At 39.6% G+C, this 25,926-nt stretch overlaps 1 protein-coding gene across 2 annotated transcripts in view; it reads left to right on the plus strand.

Moving 5' to 3' along the window:
- Ubr1 (ubiquitin protein ligase E3 component n-recognin 1) overlaps positions 1-25,926 on the plus strand; it is a 129,113-nt gene that overhangs the window by 28,162 nt on the left and 75,025 nt on the right. For both annotated transcript variants that reach the window (XM_038329994.1, XM_038329995.1), the window contains exons 5-13: positions 7,665-7,795; positions 12,416-12,554; positions 13,730-13,792; positions 14,023-14,146; positions 14,472-14,579; positions 15,390-15,478; positions 17,684-17,782; positions 19,425-19,582; positions 24,910-25,009. In XM_038329994.1, the coding sequence (XP_038185922.1) occupies positions 7,665-7,795; positions 12,416-12,554; positions 13,730-13,792; positions 14,023-14,146; positions 14,472-14,579; positions 15,390-15,478; positions 17,684-17,782; positions 19,425-19,582; positions 24,910-25,009 (1,011 nt within the window). The remainder of the gene's footprint in view (positions 1-7,664; positions 7,796-12,415; positions 12,555-13,729; positions 13,793-14,022; positions 14,147-14,471; positions 14,580-15,389; positions 15,479-17,683; positions 17,783-19,424; positions 19,583-24,909; positions 25,010-25,926) is intronic.

Raw genomic sequence — 25,926 nt, forward strand, 5'->3', positions numbered from 1 at the left:
CCTTTGTTCTGGTATTTAAAAGTTGTGAGTTCTGTAAGAATGGCCAAGATCAAAAACACTGATAACAGCTTATGCTGGAGAGGATGTGGGGTAAAGGGAACTCCTGCATTGCTGGTGGAAGTGCAAGCTGGTACAGTCCCTTTGTATGTCAGTGTGGTGATTTCTCAGAAAATTAAGAAACACCTTCCTCAAGATCCAGCAATACCACTTTTGGGTATATATCCAAAGGATGCTCAATCGTACCACAAGGACAAGTGCTCGACTATGTTTATAGCACCATTGTTTGTCATAGCCAGAACCTGAAAACAACCTAAATGCCCCTCGACGAAAGAATGGATAAGGAAAATGTGATACATTTACACAATAGAGTACTGCACAGCAGAAAAAAAAATGACATCTTAAAATTTGCAGGCAAATGGGTGGAGCTAGAAAACATCATTTTGAGTGATGTAACCTAGACCCAGAAAGACAATTATCATATGTACCCACTCATAAGTGGCTTTTAAACATAAAGCAAAGAAAAATCAGCCTACAGTCTGCAATCCCAGAGAACCTAGACTACAGCAATGAGGCCCTAAGAGATATACATGGTTCTAAACTACATGGGACGTAGAAAAAGACAAGATCTCTTGAGTAAATTGGGAGCATGGGGACAACAGGAGAGGGTAGAAGGGGAGGGGAAAGGAAGCAGTGGAATGGAGAAAAATATAAGCTCAATAAGAAAAAAAAAGTCGTGAGTTTGTGGAAGTGTAGTGTAATGCTGTATTTTTTGTATCTTTTGTTGTGCTTTGTGCATGTATTGGGAGTTAAGTGGCCTCTGGTTTTGGTTCTCCTTTTTCTCTCTGTTTTGTTGATTTGATTTTGTTTTATGTGAGCTCTCCTGGTGCTCTGTCTTTATGTTCATTTGGGGAAAGCTAACTGAAGGATGGCTTGACAACAGTCCCAGTGTGAGCTGCAGGAAACGTTCCTGTGCTTCACCTTAGACCTCAGCATGGCTTTGAGACAGCAGCAGCACTAAGGTGCTGATTGGAGAAACACATTATGTAGTTGTTTTTTGGTTTTAGGGCTAAGGGTATCAGTAAGTCAGGAAGTGAAGAGGGAACAGGGGAAAGGGGATAGGAGAGGAAATAAGAAGCAAGGTATATGGGCTAGAGGGATGAGACGCAATAAAAATTATCTATTAGGTGTAGAGAAAATAATCTGTTACTGTGTTTGTACATATCTGTGAATGTACTGAAAGCCTTTCCTTGTCTGCTGTTTTGTTTGTATTTGTTTCTTTATTTGATACAGGCTCCAACAGTAAGTATAGCCTAAGCTGGCCTGAAACTTGCTGAGTAGCCTAGGCCAGCCAGCCCCTAACTCTACTGATCATCCTGCCTCAGCCTACCAAGTGTTGGGATTGCGGGTGTGTACCACTTTTTGGAAACCAGGAGCAAAGGTTTCAATTCATTGAGAATGTTGTAACTGAGGGAACATGCCAGACTGCAGGGAAATTATTTACTAAGAGTATGAGGTACTTTTTAGCAGGTATACCCCCTAAAGTGATACCCCCACCCACAGCAACCATTAACCACCAGCTGTCAGTCAGGATAGGGTGGGGCCTCAGGTGCCCTCTCTATGAGGAAATATTGAGAAGCCCAATCTTGTGTAAGTTTTGTGTATGTAACCACAGCTGCTAAGAATGCATGAGGCAGGCAGTGGCTGTGTCGTGTCCTGGGACATCTTTTTACCATCCCCTATTCCTACTACACATAGCACCTATTCTCTTGCTCTTACACTTCTTCTCCCCCTGTCTTCAGCAGTGTTCTCTGAGCCCTGGAGGGTGCCAACCAATGCCTCAATTAGGTCTTAGCACCCCATCATCTATCACTTCCTGTTGGCACTTTGGGCGTGATAAGCCTCTGCATTAACTGTCTCTACAGCTATCGGACTCTTCAGAGAACACTAGCATATGTGTATAAACATGAGGATTAGTAGGCAGTTTACTTTTTTTGTGTGTGAGATAGGGTCTTACTCCATAGATAGTGTTGTCACTGAGCTCATGGCCACCCTCCTGGCTCAGTCTCCCAGATGCTGAGATTAAGCACGAGCCACCATATACAGCTCAAATTGTACACTTAGATGAGTAAATTGTAGTGATATCTGCTTATGTCACAATAAAGTTGTTATTAGCAGCTCACTTATGAAAGTCTGAGTTAAAATACTTAATCTGGACATTACAAAACCTTCAAAGTACCTTCTAGTTTATAACAACAAACAACGATACCAGGAAAAATATAGAATATAGGTGTTTGGTTTTGTTTGTTTGTTTTGTCTTTTAGCAGAAAAACTGGTCGTCTTCATGAAGAAAAAAAGATGGGGGAGGGGCGCTAGGGATGGGAGATTAAGTTAGATGTGGATGTCCAGCACTTGAGAGTCACAACAACCAAATGCAGTGTGTGGATCTTGGTCTCAAGGAACGTTTATAGACGCTAAGAGGAATGGAGCTGGGGAGATGGCTCAGTGCTTGAGATCATGCACTGTTCTTGTGGAAGTTCACTTCCCAGCACTCACATCAGGCAGTTCCAAGGGGATCTGACATGACTGTCTTCTGCAGACGGATACATGGAAACACATACACGCGCGCGCACACACACACACACACACACACACACACACACACACACTAACCAACTAACTAAATAGGGGACTGGTTCCAGAGGATCTGGCACCCTCTTCTGATCTCCAAGGGCACATGTGTGCTACAAACATGCAGGCAAAACATTCTTACACATAAAAATAAATAATAATTTTTTTCTGGCTTTTCGAGACAGAGTTTCTCTTTCTAGCCCTGGTTGTCCTGGAACTTGCTTTGTAAACCAGGCTGGCCTTGAACTCAGATTTGTCTGCCTGTGCTTCAGGAGTCCTGTGATTAAAGAAGTACATTACTACCGCCTGGCTAATAAATCTTTTAAAAAAGAAAATAAAAAGTAAATTCCTTTTAAAAGGGAGGAAGACTGATTAGGAAAATTGAATAAGTTCTGTTAGATAATATTTAATCATATATGTTTTTAGATAAAAGAATGGTGTTATGATATTCTTTCTTATTAAAAGATACGTACCATTGGGACCAACTTAGGCCCTCTGCATGTGTGTGATAGTTGTGTAGCTTGACCTGTTTGTAGGGCTCCTGACAGTAGAATCAGTACCTGTCCCTGGTGCTTGAGCAAGTTTTTGGGAACCCATTTCCCATGCTGGGTTGCCTCACCCAACCTTGATATAGATGGAGGAACTTGGTCCTGCTTCAACTTGATGTGCCATGTTTTGTTGACTCCTATGGGTGGCTTGCCCCTTTCTGAATGGAGACAGAGGAGGAATGGAAGGGCAGGTAGAAGGAGGGTGGAGGGAGGGAACCAGAGGAGAGGAAGGAGGAGAAACTGTGGTCAGTATGTAAAATAAATGAAAAAATTTAATTAAAAAAAGATACATATCAAAGTACTGTATCAGGCATGGTGGCATATGCCTTTGATCTCAGCACTTGGATGGTAGAGGCAGGTGAATCTCTGAGTTCAAGGATAACCTGGTAGAAACAGTGAGTTCTAGGGTAGCCTGGGGTACACAGAAAAACCCTGTTTCGAAAAGCAAAAAATAAAAAAAACTAAAAAATAATGTACTGGAGGATGAAAGTCATGATGACTGTATTTTACCTTAAAATATTTGAACAAGAATAAATAAAACATGTGGAAAAATGTCGCACTATTAAGTTTAAATTAAGGGGTATTTAAAGGGTCTGTTTTTCTGCTTAAAATTTTTACTGATAATTTTTTTTAACTCACTAAATTGATTAACACTAAAGAAGTAAAAGTTTATAAATTGCTCCAGAGCATGGGAGAAAAGAAGGGGAGCTTTGTACATTTGTTCTAGGAAGCCAGAAAACACTGATGTCGGATCTCACAAGATGTAGATCTTCTAGATCAGTCTTATTAATGGTTTCACGCTGAGATCCTAATACAGCATTAACAGGTGAATTCATGCATGTTAGGATGCAGCACAACAGGTTTTTTTAATACTTTGTTTTTAATTGAGCTGTATGTTTTCCTCCACTCCACTTTCCTCCCTCTCCCCTTCCACCTTCCCTCTTGCCCCCCACGTTCCCAATTTACTCTGGAGATCTTGTCTTTTTCTCCTTCCTAGGTGGGTCCATGGTTTTGGGTTTTTGTTTTGTTTGTTTGTTTGTTTATTATTCATCTTTATTTTATATCCCTGATGCAGCCTCACCCCGTCCTCCCCTTCCAATCTCCCAACTATTCCCCTCCCCCATCCCTTCTTCTTCCTCTTCATCCAGGAAAGGGCAAGTCTTCTTTGAGTATCAATAAAACATGACACATTAATTTGCAGTAAGACTAAGTACCTCCCCATGTAGTCTGGGCAAGGTGAGCCAGTATTAGGAATAGGGGCCCAAAAGCCAGTAAAAGAGTAGGAGACAGCCTCTGTTCCCGGAGTTAGGATATCCAAAGAGGACCAAGCTACACAACTGTAACAAATATGCAGAGGGCCTAGGTCAGTCCTATGCAGGCTCCCTGGTTGTTGTTGGTTCAGTCTCTGCAAACCCCTATGAGCTCAGGTTAGTTGATTATGAGCCTTCCCATGGTGTGCTCCCCCCCCCCCCCCCCCCAGGGTTTCTCTGTAGTCCATAGCGTTCTTGACCCCTCTGGTTCCTACACGCCTTTGTTCTCCTCAGGGTTCTCAAATTTCACCTGTTGTTTGGCTGTGGGTCTCTGCATCTGCCTCCATCAGTTGCTGAAAGATGCCTCTTGATGACAGTTGGGCCAGGCACCATTCTGGTCACAGGAGACAGCCAGTTCAGGCTACTTCACTATCTAACCCTGAAATGTCCGCCCAAGCAGTGCCGCTCAGCACTCTTCCCTCCGTTCCCCCACTACATGATTGCTTATGTTCTCATCCCCACCTGCCCGTAATCCACTCACAAAATCTCTTCTATTTCCCCTTCCCAGGGAGATCTGGGTGTCCCCCCATGGACCTTCTTTGTTACTTAGTCTCTCTGGGTCTGCAACACAACCATTTTCACATTGCTGAAGAAACCTCTTCTTGGAACTCACCCGTGAAGGTGTATCTTAGCATATATGGAGAAAGTTTTCTTGGAAAACATTTTCAATTTCGTTCAGGGATATTGACCTTAAATCAAAAGCCATACAAATTACATTTCATGTTGGAGCACCAGTGTTTCAGAAGTAAGAAACAAGAGATCCATTGTTGCTGCTATTGAACCTGTTCTGGAAGAACTCCCAATCAGATCAGAACTAGGCTGAGCTCAGATATGTAAATATTGCAAAGGACAAGGGGGAATAGTTATGATTGAAAGCGGGGGAAAAAAAAAACCTCAAGAAAATTAACCAAAAAGTAATGAGAACTTACAGTAGACTTTACAAAGATCTCTAGGCTTTGTTTGTTAGTATGCTGCTGTTCTTTGAGATAAAGAGTTTGTCTGGCCCAGGCTGGCCTGAAACTTAAATCCTTCCAAGCATGGCCTTCCAGTTACTGGGATTGTAGCTGGTTACTACCATGTACACTGAAGTGAACAAGCTACAACAAAATGACTGCTTTTCTGTTTAATATATTTGACAAATATTTATGAATGGCCATATAAACAATACCTTTTAGGAAATGTAACAGAAGATATTCAATTCATTATGATAGAAAAAATATAATTTGTAGGTAGGAAGGGAGGGGAAAATAATTGTGCTAGATTTATTCATTTACTTGTTCATTTGTTATTTGTTTATGAGCCACTCTTGTATAGACCTGCCTGGCCTGGAACTCACTGCATAAACTAGGCTGGTCTTGAACTCAGAGAGATCAGCCTGACTCTGCCTCCTGAGTACTAGGATTAAAGATGTGTTTCACCATGTCCAGAAAGCTAGCTTTATTTTTAAAAAACTGAATCTGGTCCCAAATAATCTGACCTTGAAAATTTTGGATTTAAAATTAGATTGAAAAAGAAATATTGTGAAACTGTTTATCTGGGGGTGAGGGAAGGATGCTTTGAGTAGCACATCAACTTCTGAAACATCGTGTATTCAGTATTGTATTCTCTCTGCTTTGATGAATGTAATATTCATACTCTGCCATCTACATGGAATTTTGCCAAGCTTAATGGAGAATCACCAAGCTCACCCATGCTGGACTAATAATCCTGGTAGTTAGTTGTGTAGCCTTTAAAGAGAAGCTCTTTGCTATGCATGTAAAAGAAGTTTCTTTCATATTTCTGGTTAATTGTTAATTTTCTTGTTTTAGTAGTTGGTTGTTTTCATTAGCTTCTGGTTCTCTTGTTCCAGTTGAGTTTATTTCTAAGTTGCAAATGCTTTTCTTGAAACACACCTTCATAAGCATCAGATATTGTCTATGAACTCAGCTTCTGATGCATGCTGGAAGCAAGAATTTCTTTCTTTCAACTCTTCACCTAAGAACACTTGTATGAATGGTTGGAAGAAAATGTTGAGGGGAGAAAAGGTGAGTGGGAGTGTTGTCTTCTAATGTTGATATTAGTACTGTTGACATTATATCTTTAACAAAGACGTCTGGGCAGAAAAGGTGACATGTTGAAGAGGGGTTAAAACTAAAATTATAGCGCATTGGTGAGAAGACAAAGTAGGTGTTAAAGAAAAGAGAGTAGTTCGGTGGTTTGGCCAATTATCCATCTTAACCATACTAAGAATACGCTTTAGCTGTATATAATTATACTCACACTGTTATGCAATAGAATTCAAGCTTTTTTGCCCCCTTACAACACCGAATCTCTGTACCCAGTAAATACTGAACCCCTCTTTTCCCAGTCCTCAGCAATTGACTTTCTACTCTCTGTTCTGCAGTTGTGCTACTGTACACACTGGGCAGATCACAAATCATTGTTCTTTTGTGCTTGGCTAAGTTGTCATCTTTCTTGTTTTATGGTGCTGAGGATCAAACTTGGCTCACAATAGGCAAAAGATTACCACTGAACTTCACCTTGGCCCCATTTCTTATCCTTTGTCATCAATACTTGCTGTGACTACTTCCAAAGCTACTATGAGAGTTGTTTTTACATGTCTAGAGAGACAGCTGTGGATACTGGCAACCAAACTCTTTTATTTTTGGTTATGAGCTTAGCCTTTAAATGCTGAGCCATTTCCCCAGCCCATAAGAATAGTCTTGTTTGTTTGTTTGTTTTGGTTTTGGTTTTTTGACACAGGGTTTCTCTGTGTAGCTCTGTCTGTCCTGGAGCTAGCTCTTGTAGACCAGGCTGGCCTCAAACTTACAGAGATCCACCTGTCTCTGCCTCCCGAGTGCTGGGATTAAAGGCGTGCGCCACCACTGCCTGGCTCAAGAATAGTTCTTATAAATTTTAAAGAATAGACAGTTGTTGTATAGTATTGTTATAATGAAGCTATTCATAAAGACAATGAAGAGAATTCACAGGGGAAAGTAAGGATGAAAGGCACTCCACAGTCTATGTGTTTCCTTCTGTCATCTGTAACTCTACCAAGAGCCTATGAATTCAACTTGAATTGATTCCTAGCGGATATTGTAATGAACTCACTGAATGATTATTTTAAATACTTAACATTATCTTCCTTATCCATTTATTTGGACACAATCTCAGTATTTTTATTTTTGTTTCCTCACAGACCTTGAATTGCCCATTGAATGAAGAGGTAATTGCTCAAGCCAGGAAAATATTCCCTTCAGTGATAAAATACATTGTAGAAATGACTATATGGGAAGAAGAAAAGGAACTGCCTCCTGAACTGCAGATAAGGTGGGAGCTGTCAGAAGCCACAGGCTTTAGTGGCGGCTATCTGTGTCTGTGGCCCTTCCTTCCTGTGCTAGGCCTTGCACATACAAGGCAAGTGCGCACTGTTGAGTCACCTCCTAAGAAGACCCCTCCTTCCCGTCCGCCCTCTCTTCCCTTCCTTCTTCCCTCCCTCCCTCCCTCCCTCCCTCCCTCCCTCCCTCCCTCCCTCCCTCCCTCCCTCCCCTTCTCCTTTATGTTAGAATTTATTATGATTTTGGAATAGATATAAGCACAACTATTTTTTAGAATAGTTTTTTTCTTTTTTCCACTTTATTTTATTTTTTTAAAAAAGAAAACAATCTTTTTTCATTTTACATACCAATCTCAGTTCCCATTCTCTCCCATCCTCCCATTCCCTCTACCTTCCTACCCCCACACCCCCCATCCACTCCGCATCTTACCTCCCCATGAGAGGGTAAGGCACATGGCTTTGAGGAAGGACCAAGGCCCTCCCTATTGTTTGTAGGCTGAGCAAGTTATCCATCCAAAGAGAATGGGTTCCAAAAAGCCAGTACAAACAATAGGGATAAATCCTGGTGCCACTGGCAGTGGCCCCACAGTCTGCCCCAGCCTACAGCTTTCACCCACATTCAGAGGGACTAGTTTGGTCCTATGGTGGTTCCAACCCTGTCTGGCTGGAGTTGGTGAGCTCCCATTAGCTCAGGTAGACTGTTTCAGTGGGTGTACCCATCATGGTCTTGACCTCTTTGTTCATATTCTAACTCCTCCAACTCTTCAACTGGACTTTGAGAGCTCAGCTTAGTGCTCTGCTGTGGAACTCTGCCTCTTTTTTCCTTTAGTTGCTGCATGAAGTTTCTATGGTGACATTTAAGACATATTCATCAGTCTGACTACAGGGCAAGGCTAGTTCAGGCACCCTTTCTACTATTGCTTAGGGTCTTAGCTGGGGTCATCCTTGTATGGATTTCTGGGAAATTCTCTAGTGCCAGGTTTCTTGCTAGCCCCATAATGGCTCCCTCAATCAAAATATCTCTTTCCTTGCTATCTGTCTCTGTCCTTCCCCCATCTCGACTATCCAGTTCCCTCAATATTTCCCCCTTCTTCTTTCCTCCTCCCCTTCCACTCTCCCTTCTCCCCCTACTCGTATGCTCCCAATTTTGTCAGGAGATCTTATCTATTTCCCCTTCCCAGGGGGATTTATGTATGTTTCTCTAAGGGTTCACCTTGTTACTTAGCTTCTCTAGGGTTGTGGACTATAGGCTTGTTATCCTTTGCTTTGCAGCTAGTATCCACTTATAAGTGAGTACATACCATGTTTCTCTTTCTGGGTTATCTCACTCAGGATGCTTTTTTTTTAGTTCCATCCATTTGCATGCAAATTTCAAGATGTCATTTTTTTTTTACCGCTATATAGTATTCCATTGTATAAATGTACCACATTTTCTTTATCTAGTCTTTGGTTGAGGGGCATCTAGGTTGTTTACAGGTTCTAGCTATTACAAATAATGCTGCTATGAACATAGTTGAACAAATGTCCTTGTAATATGAGTGTGCATCCTTTGGATATATGCCCAAGAGTGATATTTTTGGCTCCTGAGATAGATTGATTCCCAGTTTTCTGAGAAACTGTCATACTGATTTCTAGAGTAATTGTACAAGTTTGCGTTCCCATCAGCAATGGAGGAGTGTTCCCCTTACTCTGCATCCTCTGCAATATAAGCTATTATTAGTGTTTTTGATCTTAACCATTCTGACTGGTGTAAGGTGGTATCTCAGAGTCATTTTGATGCCAAGATAAGAGTGGGTGTGGGCTCCTCAGCAGGGAGAGAGTCATCTAAATTTATTATCACCTTGAAAAATGTACAGAGATAGTCTTTCTTGGGAATATTTTCAAGGTATTTTTACTTGAAATACTTAGATACTATGCAGGAGTTAAGCCAAAAAAAAGTAAAGAAATTTTAAATCCATAAAAAAAGCCAACATTTTCAGGGCTTGTTGTATTTATAAGGTTTGTCCTACGTATAGCTGCTAATGCTGGTGGGTAAGTAAGGTGCCCATTTTGATTTTGGCCTGGATCAAGGTCTGGCTTCTCAGATGTTTGTGAACAGCAGAACCTCAGAATAATCTTCATTTAGCCTGGATATTTAGCTCATCCCTGATCAAGACAAGTTTAATGAGAGATGATACAATAGCTTTTTCCCTTATGCTTTGGAAATAGTATGCTAGGATTATTGCAGGCATTAAGATTTAACTTGTATTTAGATTTAAAAAAAAAACTCAGCAACTTCTATTTAACAGCAATTCTAATTTACATTGCCATAGTTGCTTTTAACTTAATAGAAAAAGGAGGAGGCAGAGGCAGGTGGATATCTGAATTCAAGGCCAGCCTGCTCTACATAGCAAGGTCTAGGCCAGGCAGAGTTACATGGTGAGACCTTAGCACAAAGCAATAAAAAGGGAATTCTGAATATGAAAATGTAGTTCAGGCCTTGTGGGACTATTTCTACTTGTATAGTACTTAAAGATTTACAGAACCACAGCACAAATCCATATACAAATTTTGTGGGGAGAGATTGTTTTCAGGGAGTTAATTATATAAGAAGAGATAAATAATTAGGAATTTTAGTGACAAAAAAGAATTTTACATTGAATAGTGGTGGTGCACACCTTTAATTCCATTACTTGGGAGGCAGAGACAGGTGGATCTCTGTGAGTTCAAGGCCACTCTGGTCTACAAGAGCTAGTTTCAGGACAGGCTCCAATGCTACAGAGAAACCCTGTCTTGAAAAACCCCAAAAAAAGGAAAAAAGAAAAAAAATTAATAATTTTAGTGACATAAGTGTGCTTTTTTTAAAAGTCAGTATTGGTCCATAACCTTTTTTGTGGGGGGGGGGGATTGAGACAGGGTTTCTCTGTAGCTTTGGAGCCTGTCTTGGAACTAGCTCTTGTAGACCAGGCTGGCCTCAAACTCACAAAGATCTGCCTGCCTCTGCCTCCTGAGTGCTGGGATTAAAGGCGTGCGCCACCATCGCCCGGCCATAAACTTCTTGAGGGAATAAAAGTATTGGAAAGTTTTATCTGTAGGTACTTGAATTTCAAATAAATGATAATGGCAGCTGAAACCTTTAAAGAAATTTGTATCAGTAAATATAATATAAGCACTTCCTGGCACAACGGCTGTGCTTGATTGTCATCTGTGGGTGAGAGACAGATTGGCCTTCTAGCCCCTCACTGCTTATTGTTGTGACCATGTGCACCCTCTAGTCCACCTGAAACTCTGCTTCCAAACTGTCCGGGCGGTGAAAGAATCTTCCCCTTAGAGGGTCAATAGGATTTTTGAAAGCCATATTATAGAAGATTTAAAGTTGATGATATATAATCGATAGCCACCGTTTTTACAGATTGCATAAGATTCTCACAAAACTCTGGGATGTTAGACATTATTCTCTTCCTAGAGTTAGAATAGGCACTGTTCTGTCGCAGTCTGAAGTCAGAGGCCTGTCTGAGATCCCAGAGTCAAAGTGGGGGTGCTGACATTTTACACACTGGAAAAAACAAGCCAACCAACCCACCTTTCCCTCATGAAACTATAATGCCAGTATCACTTAAGATTGGCTTTTTATTTAGATGTCTGCCTGTGTGAGTGCACCATGTGTGTGCCCACAGAAGCCAGAGGATTTTATAGGAGATTCTGGGAACTGAACTTGTGTAAAAAAAACCAAATGGTCCTGTAGTGCCCATCTTACTACAAGAAGGTATGCTACCTGGGAACTGGGCTGAGAGACTTAAAAACACACAGACAGACAGAGAGAGACACGGACACGGGTCATCCTTGATACAAGAATGCCAATGCCCACTTTATTGTGTTCAGGGGCAGCTTATATGGATCCTTAGCCACGCCCAGCTCTCGGGATCTTTCAGCTGCAGACTTCATCAGGGTCTCATGCTCATAGCAGCTGCAGGCACAGGTGTTTTGCTCAGTTCACTCCAGTAGGCAAAGGGTCTAAAGGAAGCAAAGAAAGTCGAGGGACCAGGGATCTGCAGCTCCCAACAAACTCATGTCCTCTACGAGAGCAGTATTTGTTCTTGACTGCTGAGCCATTTCTCCAGCCCAGAGCATCAGGTCTAGTATCACTTAAATAGAAAATGAATACAAAAATAAAATCTGGTTATTTATCATTGCCTACTTAAAGACTCTAAGCCTGAATACATGTTTCTCCCTTTGTCAGTGTGTGAGTCAAGCAAAAGTTTAGAGTGGTATTTAGGACTGACTGCTGACAAGATGAGACTTCTGAGAGTAGAAAGACTGGAGAAAAGAAAAGCACTGAGGAAGTAATACTTAGATTTTGTTTCAGGTTTTGGAGACAAGGCATCACAGAGTGTTATCTAGCCGTGTCTCAAGCTTGTGGACACAACTAATTTTTTTGCCTCAGCCTTTCAAGTACCTGTGTACCAGCATTTCTTGTTGGGATTCTTTTTTAATTCTGTAGCACTGTACTATTTAAAATCATGTCATGTATCAATATTCATGTTATTTCCCTATAGATAGGAAATCGCATGGTGCTGCTTTAGAATACAGGACATTTTGTTTGTTTTACTGTCTGAATATATTTTTTTTAATAGGGAGAAAAATGAAAGATATTATTGTGTCCTTTTCAACGATGAGCACCATTCATACGATCATGTGATATACAGTCTACAAAGAGCTCTTGACTGTGAGCTCGCAGAGGCACAGTTGCACACCACTGCCATAGACAAAGAGGTTTGTGATCACCACGTGAATTATGTTGCTGTCATATATCCATTTCTGGCATTCAGGTGCTGCTTTTTTAAAAGGTGGTTTATTATAGACTTAAATTGGTAGCTGACTTCTGGGCATGAATTAACTGTTACAGTCTTGAACTCACAGGAACTGATTACCTGAACAGGATTAGGTCTTTCAATGTAGCATCATGGATGGGGAGGAGAGTGTGAGCCTCATTCCTCCCTGAGGACTATTGCCAGTTAATGGTTGCTGAGGGAAGGGCTATCATTTTCTCCAGTGATATTGTCACTAGTACGTTGTCCATAGTCCAGTAAATAACTCCCTATCCTCCATCATTCAAGCAGCTATAATTAAACTCCAGTGAGTTACCAAATAAAAAGACACAAAAGTAAGAAGGATTTGTTTGGAAGAAGGCTTTCAGTGCGAGAGGGAGGAGGGTGAGCGAAGATAATGGGTATTAAAGTGACGCAAATTCATTATGTACATGAAATTGTCAAAGTTTTTTAAATTAAAAAAAAAATTTCTGTCTAGCCATAGGATCTGTCACCTTGCCTATGCTAGCCCGATAAACGTTTTTCTATTGACCTACATCCTTTGCCCTGGGAGGTGTTTTGTTTTGAGACAGAGTTGCTTGTAGCCCAGCTGACCTTAAACTTAATGTGTAGCTGAAAACAATCTTGAACTCCTGATCCTACTGTTTTCATATTCTGAGATCTGGGAGTTAGAGGAATGTGGCAGCCTTACTGGTTCACACACACACACACACACACACACACACACACACCTGTGCCTTTATTTTCTTTTTGAGACAGGGTTTCACTGTGTAGCTCTGGCTATACTGTACCTCACTATAAAGATCAAGTTAGCCTAAAAAAAATCATAGACATCTACTTGCCTCTGCCTCCCAGGTGCTGAAATTAAAGGAGTGTAACACCATGTTTACCTGGTTTAGCCCTTTTTGAGTCTCATTATGTAGCTCAGGCTGTCCTTTCAATTGGAGGTCTTCCTTCCTCCTGGTTGTTGGAGTTTAATGACATCATACCTTGATTTTATTCTAGCATCTTAAAACTTCTAGACAACAAATGATTCATACTTGGCCATTCGTTAGGTGTGTTACTTGCTGATTGTGATTACCATCCCACTACCCTATTCTCATTTTCACCTATAATTAGGGTCGCCGGGCTGTCAAAGCAGGCGTTTATGCTGCTTGCCAGGAAGCAAAAGAGGACATAAAGGTAACTTTCTGAATTATCTACAAAGAGAATTTCAAAAGGCAATGTAGATTTATTTCTAGGAGCCTAAGTAGAAAAGCCAAGTGATTTTATTATCGCCATGGTTGTGTCATGAGTAAAAATAAATAGATCTGGGAACTTGGAACTTGTGGGCTATGCGGCTCCTTTTATGAAGTATAGGTTACTTAAAGCACAGTTTAAATGCTTCTTTTCACTCCTCCTGTTGTTTGTAGAGTCATTCAGAAAATGTCTCTCAGCACCCGCTCCACGTGGAAGTGCTGCACTCCGTGGTTATGGCTCACCAGAAATTTGCTTTGCGCCTTGGCTCTTGGATGAACAAAATTATGAGCTATTCGAGTAAGCATATACACTATTTATCTGATTTCTAATTAACTATTGCATTTTATAAAAATATGTAAATATCTTTGAGATTTCTTCTTTCTTGGTCAAGTATCCATTTTGATTGATTTTATTCAGGATTACATTTCAAATGTATAATACAAGTTTGTTTTCAAATGAATAGTGTCTAATAACATCCTTTATTGGCTCTTGAGCCTTTGATGACATGATTATTCTTGACATCAAACATAGCAAGGTTAATTTTAATCTTTGCACATATTATTTGAATACTTTTAGGAGAATATCATATGAAGAAAAATAATTTGTTTTCCTTTATTTGTAGGTGACTTTAGGCAGATCTTTTGCCAGGCCTGCCTCGTAGAAGAACCTGGCTCTGAAAATCCCTGTTTTATAAGCAGACTAATGCTCTGGGATGCAAAACTTTATAAAGGTAGGTAGACCTCTACTTGTAGTACGTCAGGAATCAAGGGGGAGATTATGGCTTCATCACAGAACCCAGGTTTTCCCTGTATGAAGTCAGTTACTGATCACGATCTTGATTGATTTTCTTGGTTAAAATCCAGAAATACTGTCTTTTAATAATAGCGCTTTTCATTTAGACAGAGCCAGTTAAAGTGTGATTAATAAGATTCATGTAACAATGCTTTTAGTAAGCTATGTTTTCACTATAACAATAGAAATGGGAACTAGAAAGTAAGTAAAAGACGAGAGTCTAAAGGTGTGGGAAAGGAACAGTGTAGAGCAGTCTGAGAGGATCAGTAAAAACTGGTGAAATGAGGGCTGGAGAAGTGGCTCAGAGATTAAGAGGGCCACTGGTCTTGCAGAGGACCCAAGTTCCGTACTCTGTACCAAACTTAGGTGACTCACAACTGCCTGTAACTATAGCCCCCGGAGATCTGACTTCTTTTTCTAGCCTCTGTATACATACCCCCTGCCACATGCACACCTACACATAATTAAGAATAAAATAAGTCTTAAAATGTGATTGAAAAAATGGTTTGGAGAGAATAAAAGGTAAGATGGAGTGATGAAAGAGGTACAGAAAAGAGATTGATGATTTTTCAAATTAAATTTAAAATTAAAAATTGTGTTTTAAATTCATGATATTAAATATTACTGCATCTTTGAAGCTATTAGCATGGTAAAAAAAAAAAAACCACCTCTATTATTTCTAATGCCTGTAATAATTTGTCTGTCCTGGTAATGCCCTCACCTCTGTTCCCTGATGCTCTATCTACAGGAGCCCGTAAGATCCTTCATGAACTGATCTTTAGTAGTTTTTTTATGGAGATGGAATACAAAAAACTCTTTGCTATGGAATTTGTGAAGGTAATTGCTGTTTATAAATACAAGTAAATATAATTTTTACAAATGAAGTAATGGAAGCACAGTTTTAAATGGAACTCATCTAAAACATTTTTATTAATTCCTTCACTAAAAATATATTATTTTATATTACATAAGTACTTTTACAAATGATGGTTGGTACAACGCCAACAGCAGTTTTAGAGAAAGACAGTTTCCCAGGGCCACGCAAAGGCAGGTTATTACATTCATACATGCATTCATCCTTCTTTGTCTTTTTTTTCACTTGTCCTTTTTGATCATTTATTTGCCTGATGGTAAAATTACTACAAAAATAGAAGTGACTGCTTAAGGGAAGAACAGGAAAAAGGAGCAGATGTGCATGTGACAGAAGCAGGAAGTAACAGACCAGTAATTTAACTGTGATTAAAAACACAAAGATGAAATTAAAACTCTCTTATGTTGCTTTATTGATCTGTTCCATGTGCCATACATTATTATGTCTTTTTGCTTATCATCCATGTAACATTGCAGGGATACGCAGAACAGGGAGTATTTATTGACTTCTTTTGATTTTTTTGAAGATTTACTTACTTTTATTTTGTGTATATGGGTATTTAACCTCTTTAACCTGTATGTCTGTGTACCATTTGCCTGCTGCCCACAGAAGCCAGAAGTGGGTGTTAAATCTCATGGAATTTGAGTTATAGATGACTTTGAGCCACTTTGTGGCTTCTGGGAATGGAACCTGAGTCCTCTGGAAAAACAACCACTGCTCTTAACCACTGAGCTATCTCTCTAGCCCTCCTTACCCTTTTGGTACAGAGCTTCACTTTGGCATTCGGCTAGCCTTGAACTCACAAAGATCCGCCCCACTCTGTTTCCTGAGCGCTGGGGATTAAAGGTGTGCACCACCACTGCCTGACAACTTCTTTTGATTTTACTTTTCAAACAGTTCTGAGAGACTTAGGACAGGATAGAAGTAGAACCAAAACTAGAGTTGAAAGCAGAGAGGGACAATGGCAGCCTTCTTTGGATTTTATAAGTAGATATTTAAAAACTAACATTTAGGGGCCAGAGAGATGGCTTAAGAGCATTTGTTCTTCCAGAGGACCTGGGTTTAATTCCTAGCACCAACATGGCAGCTCACTCCAGTTCTGGGGGATCTGATGTTCTCTTCTGGCCACCACAGACACTCCTAGATAGGCAAAGCACCCATAGCACATAAAATGATAACTAGTATTTAAAAAGTATATGTATGTCTTCTTTGGAAGTGATGATAGCTGAAGATGTAAATATTTTCTAATCATTTTAGAGATAAGTTTACTGGGCCTATATAGACTGAATATCTAATCTGAAATGAAATTTTATTCTATTATACAAAAGCTAAGCTTACTTAGATGAAATACAGTTTTTTTTTTTTTTTTTTTTTTTTTTGGTTTTTCGAGACAGTGTTTCCCTGTAGTTTCTAGAGCCTGTCCTGGAACTAGCTCTTGTAGACCAGGCTGGCCTCGAACTCAGAGATCCGCCTGCCTCTGCCTCCCGAGTGCTGGGATTAAAGGCGTGCACCACCACCGCCCGGCTGAAATACAGTTTTTGTACAGCATGGTTTCCTCTTAAACTCTAGGATTCTGGTTAGAAAAATTAAATAGGTAAACTGTTTGCAACTCTGTTTATATATAAATGATGCTTGATACTTGGTAGGTGTGGTGCTGCCTTTGATCTAACACAGCAGGGCTGGTTTTCAGCTGTAATTCACCACTGTGCACAAAAAAATGTTAAGCCCACTCTGCTTGAGGATTGACTGAATATGAGTGATTGGCTTCCTGCTTCATATAAGTTGCTAAATACTTTTGATATATCCAGCTCTATACTGTTAAGTAGAAACTGTCAAACATTGCCATAGGGCTTTTCTTTTCTTTTTTGTTGTTTGTTTTGTTTTAAGAAAGGGAAAACTGCACTATTACACTCTACCATGGTTTTCACCTGTGTATTTTGTTTTTAAAGTTAATAATCTTTCTAACTCTGCTAGATCAAGTAGTTTAATTCATATTTTAGTATTCTTCTGTTTCTTGCTGTCTACATTTTTGTCGACTATGATAATGATAAACAGAATTATATTAACTCATCATCTTACGAACTGTGTCACACTTGAGACAGTTATTAAAACTTAGAATGTAAGGGTTTCAGCTGTGATTCGAATCAGCTCTCCTTTTCCATCACTTTCAGTACTATAAACAACTGCAGAAGGAATATATCAGCGATGATCATGACAGGAGCATCTCAGTAACCGCACTATCTGTTCAGATGTTCACTGTCCCGACCCTGGTATGTATGAGATTTTCTGAGTAAAACTTGCTCTGCTTTTCAAGACTTTTACTTGATGTGATATCAAATTGAAACCATGTGATAATCACAAAGTTTTTTTAAAGATTTATTTATTAATTAATTATACTGTATGCTGTTTGCATGTATGCTGCAGGTCAGTAGAGGGCACCAGATCTCATTACAGATGGGTTTTGAGCCACCATGTGGTTACTGGGAATTGAACTCAGGACCTCTGGAAGAGCAGTCAGTGTTCTTAACCTCTGAGCCATTTCTCCAGCCCAATCACAAAATTTTGCTACTTTCATTTGGAAAATTTAATACTTCTGTGGTATCTATGTTAATAACTCTAGTGGTACCCAGGGACAAAATAACTGGAAACTACCCTTGTCCAAATGGTCCGATCTTTACAAGTGACGTTCAAAGGTGATTTCTCACTCTCTGGAGTGTTGTTATTTCAACACCAAAACCTTGCAGTTTTAAGTTTTGCCCTTCTTTTGTTCTTTAGTTATTGTTTTTTGGTGGATAAATGCATTGAGGTAAGAACTGAGAAGGGAGAGTGTGCCCAGCAGCCCCTGCTGTGAGGTAGTCCTGTACAGGTCTGGGAGGAAAGTGGATTCTATTTTCCTTTTATGCTATTTTCTTGTTTCTTCTTGAAAGTCTGATTAGCTATTCCTATTTTCCCATTTCAAAGGGCCAAAGAAAAGGATAGGGAAGAAAATTGAATTGGGGTGATAAAGTACCATAATAGATAGCAATATGATAGAGGTTGTAAAGGTGTCTTTGTTCTTTATTGCTCATGGTATGATTACAGGTGATAAATGTTTGTTAGACAATATGTGTAAGAGGCTTGCCATTCCTACATAGGTATTTTCTATTTACTGAGAAAAGGGAAGTTTTAGTTTAGATACCTAATTTCCTTGCTACAAGTATAGCCCAGTGGTATAACACTTGCCTGACATATACAAGGCTCAGTGTTTGACCTCTAAGACTGAACATAAAGCAAAACCCAAATCCTAGAAATTAACTTCTGAAGTAGCTGCTGTTCTTTAAAAACTAGGGATTGGTTTTAATGTTCAATAAACATTTATTAAGCTGACCATGGTAGCTCATGCCTTTAGTTCCACCATTCAGGATGCAGAGGCAGGTAGATCAATATGGGATCATGGTCAGTCTGGTCTACATAGTCAGCACCAGGCCAACCAAGGCTGCATAGTGAGACCTGCCTCTAAACAAACAAACAAACAAACAAATAAAAAGAAAGAAAAGGTAATTTAGCTTTTGTTTAAAATTATTTATTTCTGACCTGGCATGGTGACAAACGCCTTTAATCCTGACACATGGGAGGAAGCAGGAGGATTTCTGTGAGTTCAAGGCCCGCCTGGTCTATATAGCAAATTTTAGGATATTCAGGACTAAAATAGAGAGACCCTGTCTCCAAAGTAAATAAACAAACAAATTTACTTAATGGGCATACATTCTTCAACTGAGGCAGGAAATTTTAAGTTTGAAGCCAGTCTAGGCGCATAGTGAGATGGCAGTTTAAAAAACAAAATGAAATACTGGTCAACCAAATAAATGAATAAATTAAGTCCATTACTATGATGAGTTAATGCTAAGACAATATTCTTGAAATATTCTGCAGGCCCGACATCTTATTGAAGAACAGAATGTTATTTCTGTCATTACTGAAACTCTGCTAGAAGTTTTACCTGAGTACTTGGACAGGAACAATAAATTCAACTTCCAGGGCTATAGCCAGGACAAACTGGGAAGAGTATATGCAGTAATATGTGACCTAAAGTAAGTGGTTGGAGTCCAAAGGTGAGGGCATCTGTTAAACACAATGTACTTACTTGCTCTGTCATACAAGTAAACATTTGCTCCTCTTGGTTATCTAGGATTCTCTTTACCGTGATGGCAAGCACAAAGAAATTTGACTGTCTCGTGCTAATACAGTTGGCCTCCACATCTGTGGATCCACCCAACAACCTGAAAGTAATAGCAAGATGATTGATTCTGTACTAAACATGTACAGATTTATTTTCTTGTTTTTATTCAGAATACTGTAGTATAACAAGCGTTTATGGAACATTTGCTTTAGGTGCACGCCTTTAATCCCAGCACTCGGGAGGCAGAGGCAGGTGGATCTCTGTGAGTTCGAGGCCAACCTGGTCTACAAGAGCTAGTTCCAGGACAGGCTCCAAAACTACAGAGAAACCTTGTCTCGGGGGGAAAAATTGCTTTGTATAGGTATTAAATTATCTGTGATGTATGTAGGTTGTTTTTAAATACTTTATCATTTTATATATTTTGGAAGTGGGGTTCTGGAGTCAGTCCCCAACTAGTAACACAAGACTTCTGTAAATGTCTTCAGTAAAGTCTTACAGAGTTTAAAACCAGCTGAATGAAGAAGGTGCTGAGGACAGGCTTGTCATGTGTACCTGGGCTATCAAATGACTATCCATTGTAATTTCCCCACTTCTGCTCATACACTTCATGATTTTGCTCCTCTTATGTTCTCTCAGTTTCCAATAATCTGTGTATTTTTCTTTTTGCTTCCTTTTTTGCATATATACCAGCCTACTGATATTTATTAGTTCCCTTAATTAAATTTTTTCTCCCTGGAGAAAACTAAACATTTATTTTCACACTAAAATTGGGGGGCTAGAGAAATCATTCAGTGTTTAAGGGCATACTACTCTAGGAGAGGACCAGGGTTCTTCATTTTCTAGTACCCTCATCAAGTGGCTCAAAACCACCTCTAACTCCAGCTCCAGGGGAATCTTGCTGTTGCTCTCATCTTTGCAGGTACTTACAGATACTTGTACACACATGCACCCCACATACACATAATTGAAAAACATTTCAAGTCTTAAACTAAAATTAGAATCACATGATAGAACAGATGATTAAAATAAATTTCCATTTAGTTTAGGAATGTTGAATGTTGTAAGAATTCTGGTAAATCAACTATTTAATAAATTATGAACTTTAAAAAAATTATTTTAGTATATATTAGAATAAAATATGTACTTAGTTTGCTGTTTTCAGAAAAGCTCTAAGGCAGGACTGGAGAGATTGGCAGTTAAGGGCATTTGCTTCTCTTTCAGAGAACCCAAGTTTGGATCCTAGTACTTACATCATGAAGCTCACGACTGCCTCTAACTCCAGCTCCAGGGAATCCGGAGCTTCCACAGGCATCTGCACTCATGCTTTAACCATACACACACACACACTCAGTCACTGCACACACACACACACACTCAGTCACTGCATACACACATACACACACTCAGTCACTGCATACACACACACACTCAGTCACTGCATACACACACACACTCAGTCACTGCACACACACACACACACACACACACACACACACACGATTGGGAAAAAGTTTTATGTACTTCTAATGACTATGGAGGATAAGGACGGTAAACAAATGGGCTTCTAATACAACTTAAAAATAGTTTAGTCTGTTTAAAACATAGGTTTAAGAATTCAGCTCAATAGTTAGTGTTTGCCTGGAATATCCAAAGCCCTGGATTTGATCCCCAGCCCTGAAAAAAAAAAATGACAGCTATCTGAAAACTCTACAGTGAATTGTTGATTTTACCAAGAGAAATTCAAGATTTTCTCATTATTTTATTATTATGTCATTGTGGCATATACATTTTTTCTTTAGAGTTTAGTAAATTGCTCTGTCGTCACACCTCTCATTAAGTGTTGATGGTGGATGTCTTAGTTCGGGTTTCTGCTGCTGTGGAGAGACACGATGACCATGGCAACTCTTTTAAAGGAACATTTAATTGGGGTTGACTTACAGTTTCAGAGGTTTAGTCCATTATCATCATGGTGGTGTACAGGCAAATATGGTGCTAGAGAAGGAGTTGAGAGTTTTGCATCTTGATCTGCAGGCAGCAGAAGCTACTGTGGCACTGGTCATGGCTCGAACATAGGAGACCTCGAAGCCCACCTCCATAGTGACACACTTCCTCCAACAAGGCCACACTTCTTCTAACAAGGCCACACCTCCTAATAATGCCACTCACTTATGGGGGCCATTTTCTTTCAAACCACCACAGTGGATAAATCCAGTAGTGATTAGCATGTATCCATTGCCACTCAGATTTGTTCCTTAGCAAATTATGCATAATAAATTATGCAGAATACAACTTCCTAATGGCTGTGCTTGAAGTGACTTGTTAATTCATTGATGAGCCATGGTCTACTTTACAGGGTTAAATGTCATGACTGTGCCATATTCTCATAACTGAGTTATTTTAGAGAAAGCTAACATAATTGAAGTAACCTACTCAACAATTTACTCTCAGAAGGGTCCTGTGAAATTTGTTAGTAGTTCTCATGCGGTAAGGAACTTTACTTATACCAACTTCATTTTAATATTGCAACATTCTTACAAAGTAGTTGGTGTAATCTTGGCTTGTAGGTTATAATTATTTGCCTAGGTCACAACAATACTACGTGTGGAAGTGGGATTCAGACCTGACTGTCTGTACCGCTCAAATTTCTTTTACAGCATCATGTGTCCTCATAGTGTATAGATATTGTCAGTGAAAGCTGTTCTGAAACCTTACGAAAACACGTTCAGAACTGTCCTTGTTTAGGAAATAGTCATTAAGTCCTGTTTTCTGCTACGTTATCTGCTTAATTTTCCCTGAAAGCTGCTTTTAAAACAGTAATTACTACAAATGCTTAAGTATCTCTAAGTTCTTTTAGAATTTGTTCTCTCCAGTCCAGCCATGCACTCTACTTTCCTGATTACCTAAACATAAAATAAACCCCTTGGTGTGAGTGGGTACTCTGTTCACATTCCCTACAGAAATTTTAGTTCTCCCCAAGCAGTGAATTCCAACTCTGAGTAGCCTTTCCAAGCATTAAAAAGTTTCTTGAACTTTCATTCCTTTCGTGGCTTTCCTTGTTTGGTTCTGGTCCTTTTGTCCATTTAGAAAAAAATAAGTCACTTCATAAGGACAGCAATTATATCTCCCAAGTCTTTTCTAAATTAATGTTCCTCTCTGCTGAGCCTGTTCCTGTTCAGTGAGAACCATTTGTGTGTCAAGAAATGAATTCAATACCCCAACTGAAGTCTACCCAGTAAAGTAAAAAGGACGGGGTGTTAGGAATATTTTTTTTTAAGACGATCTTCTCTGCCGACATAAATAATTCCAATCAGACCAAATTAGACTGAATAAAAGATGCCCACGTTTAATGCAGCGCTCCCGGGTGGCCCGGGAAAGCATGGCGAGGGGAAGAGAGCAGGCAAGACCATGCAATACCCGGAGACCACGTGTGCCTTTTCTGGGTGGCAGCCTAAAGAGCCTGTGGGAGGGGTCACTGCTTGGCGGGCTTTCTTGGAGGTGGAGTCCAGACCAAGGCAACTCCCAGGGGAGGGGGCTTGAAGAGGAGCTTCCTGCTCCATTGGCATTCCAAGGATGGGTGCCAGGGGCTGGGGTGATGCTTCCAATCATCCCAGACTCCTTGGATATAGGGGTGTTAAGAGGGCTGGGATCTCACTTTCAATCAAACACAGGGGAGAGGGAGAATTAACATCTCCTTACTGCCAAATAACAAATCTCAATTTGATTTTGTAACTCAGTCTGTAGAAGGTATCTAACGGGATATTTGGTTTCTTAATTTCTACCTTAGTGAAAAGTATAAAAGATAATCATTTGAACTTTGATTCTATTAAGGAAATTTTTATAGCATGATTAATAAAAATCCAGAGACAGATATTGGGGTTTAACCTGAAGATCAGAAAAGCAAAACAACCAGCCACTGGCTCTTACTTCTACATCAGTTCGAAATGACGATCCTGCCTCCAAGAATCTCAGAATGAGACTGTGTCTGAGAGCCGTCTCCTCCCGTTTTATATTCCTCTCTAGGGCTGGAATTAAACCTTGCAGGCTCATCATCATCATCTTCAACAATACCTTTAACTTATTAATTGTTAATCATGATTAATATAATGTAATTAATGCTGGAGATTAATTATAATTTATTATTATTATTGGTGGTGGTGGTATTGAGACAAGGTCTCTCTGTTAGTTCTGGTTGTCCTGGTGCTCACTATGTAGACCAGGCTAACCTTGAACTCACAGAGGTCCTCTTGTTTCTGCCTGCCAAGTGCTGGGATTAAAAGTATATACTTCTAGGCCTGACTCATAATTATATTTTTAAAATTTAATGTATAGCTACCACATTGATGGTTATCTAAAAAATAGGAGAAACTAACCCATAATCTCCACTATTTTTATAATTCATATTTTTTTCTAAATATACTATATAGTCTTTTATGTTCTACATTACTTCCTTTCGTAAATCTTTAGTGTGTATGTGTGGCTAACATTGGATTATAGTGTTCACTGTGTCTGTTATCCAGTATCCTTTGAACTTCAAAGATAGAGTACATCTTTTTCGTGTTTATGTTCAGAGTCCCATATATATATATGAGACACACACACAAAGGAACGTATTTTGTTTCATTGAGTGCAAAATAATTTTTAATAGTTTATTGTATCCTGAGAACTTATTCATGGTAAATTTTGTTCCCACTGAAACTAATTATTGTCTTTTTAGCCAAAATGAGTCATTTGGTGTATTGTATACTAACATAATTGTAGGCCTACTCATCTCTCCAAATTTGTACATCTAATGTGCAAGGCATGGTGACACAGGTTTACATCCTTGTGGGCTCTGAGTTCTGAAAACCTGGAGATAGAAGTCTTTTTGAAATCAGCTGTGCCTCAAAGGACTTGACTTGGCCCTTTGGGTGTCGGTCATGATAAATCTGTGGAAGTCTCGTCCTGTATGTACTTACAGGAGTCTGTGTCAGGCTTATCCTGTGACAAGCTAAGCTGTTGACTTCATCATTCTGAACAGCTTAGGAAGCGACGCTTAGCTTTGACGCTTCTCTCCTGAAGATGATTCCCTTAGTTTACTAGTTTTGTATAAATGAAGCGAAATGAAGAATTCTAGCTCTGCCCCAGAGGCTCTAATTACTGTAGGAAATTAAAATTCACAGTTTTGATGAATCAGTATTGTCTGTAACCCTGAGAACCTTCGAATCATCTGACCTGTTTCTTTTTCTCCTGAAATGATAGATACATCTTGATTAGCAAGCCTCTAATATGGACAGAAAGGTTAAGAGTGCAATTCCTTGAAGGTTTCCGGTCTTTCTTGAAGATTCTTACCTGTATGCAGGTATGATAATTCTTTGGTGTACCAATAAAAGAAAATTAACTTTAAAAAAAACCCACCTCCCCCCCCCATTTTTTCTATTTTTTTGAGATTTTTTTTTTATTTTGTATGGGTATCTTGAATGAATATGTATTTGTGTACTCTGTGCATGCCTGATGTCTGTGTGCCATAAGAGAGTGCTGAATTCTCTGGAAGTCACTGGAATTTCAGATTGTTGTGAACCAGCATGAGGGTGCTGGGAATCAAACCTGAGTCCTCTAGAAGAGCAGTCTGTTCTCTTAAACCACTGACTTATCTCTCTAGCGTCTTTCCTTATCTCATTCCCTCCCTCCCTCCCTCCCTCCCTCCCTCCCTCCCTCCCTCCCTCCCTCCCTCCCTTCCTCTCTCCTTCCTTCCCTCCCTCTCTCTTTTTTTTTTTCTTTCTTTCTTTCTTTCTTTCTTTTTCTTTCTTCCTTCTTTCTTTTCTTTTTTTTTCTTTCTTTTTTGTATACAGTGTTCTGCCTGCACACCAGAAGATGGCACCAGATCTCATTACAAATGGTTGTGAGCCGCCATGTGGGTGCTGGGAAATGAACTCAGGTCCTCTGAAAGAGTAGCCAGTGCTCTTAACCTCTGAGCCATCTCTCCAGCCCCATTTTCTCATTTTTCAAAAGAAGTTAATAGTGGTTTTCATAGAAAATTTCTCTAATGTAGTAGACATAAGATATAAGCACTAACTTGCCCTTGCTTTCATAGATACTCATGTGTGTAATTAGTTACTGCTGCTACTATTAATGCTCATTGAATGCTTACCACATGATACATATATGGTAAGACTACATATTATCTTCAGCTTATAGTTTTATTTTGCTATTATGATTCTTGTTTTACACATGAGGTAATGGGAACTTCTCACTGCTGGTATTTGTGGTCAGATACCC

This window comes from Arvicola amphibius, chromosome 5 (assembly GCF_903992535.2).
Source record: "Arvicola amphibius chromosome 5, mArvAmp1.2, whole genome shotgun sequence".
In the NCBI taxonomy this organism is placed as follows: domain Eukaryota; kingdom Metazoa; phylum Chordata; class Mammalia; order Rodentia; family Cricetidae; genus Arvicola; species Arvicola amphibius.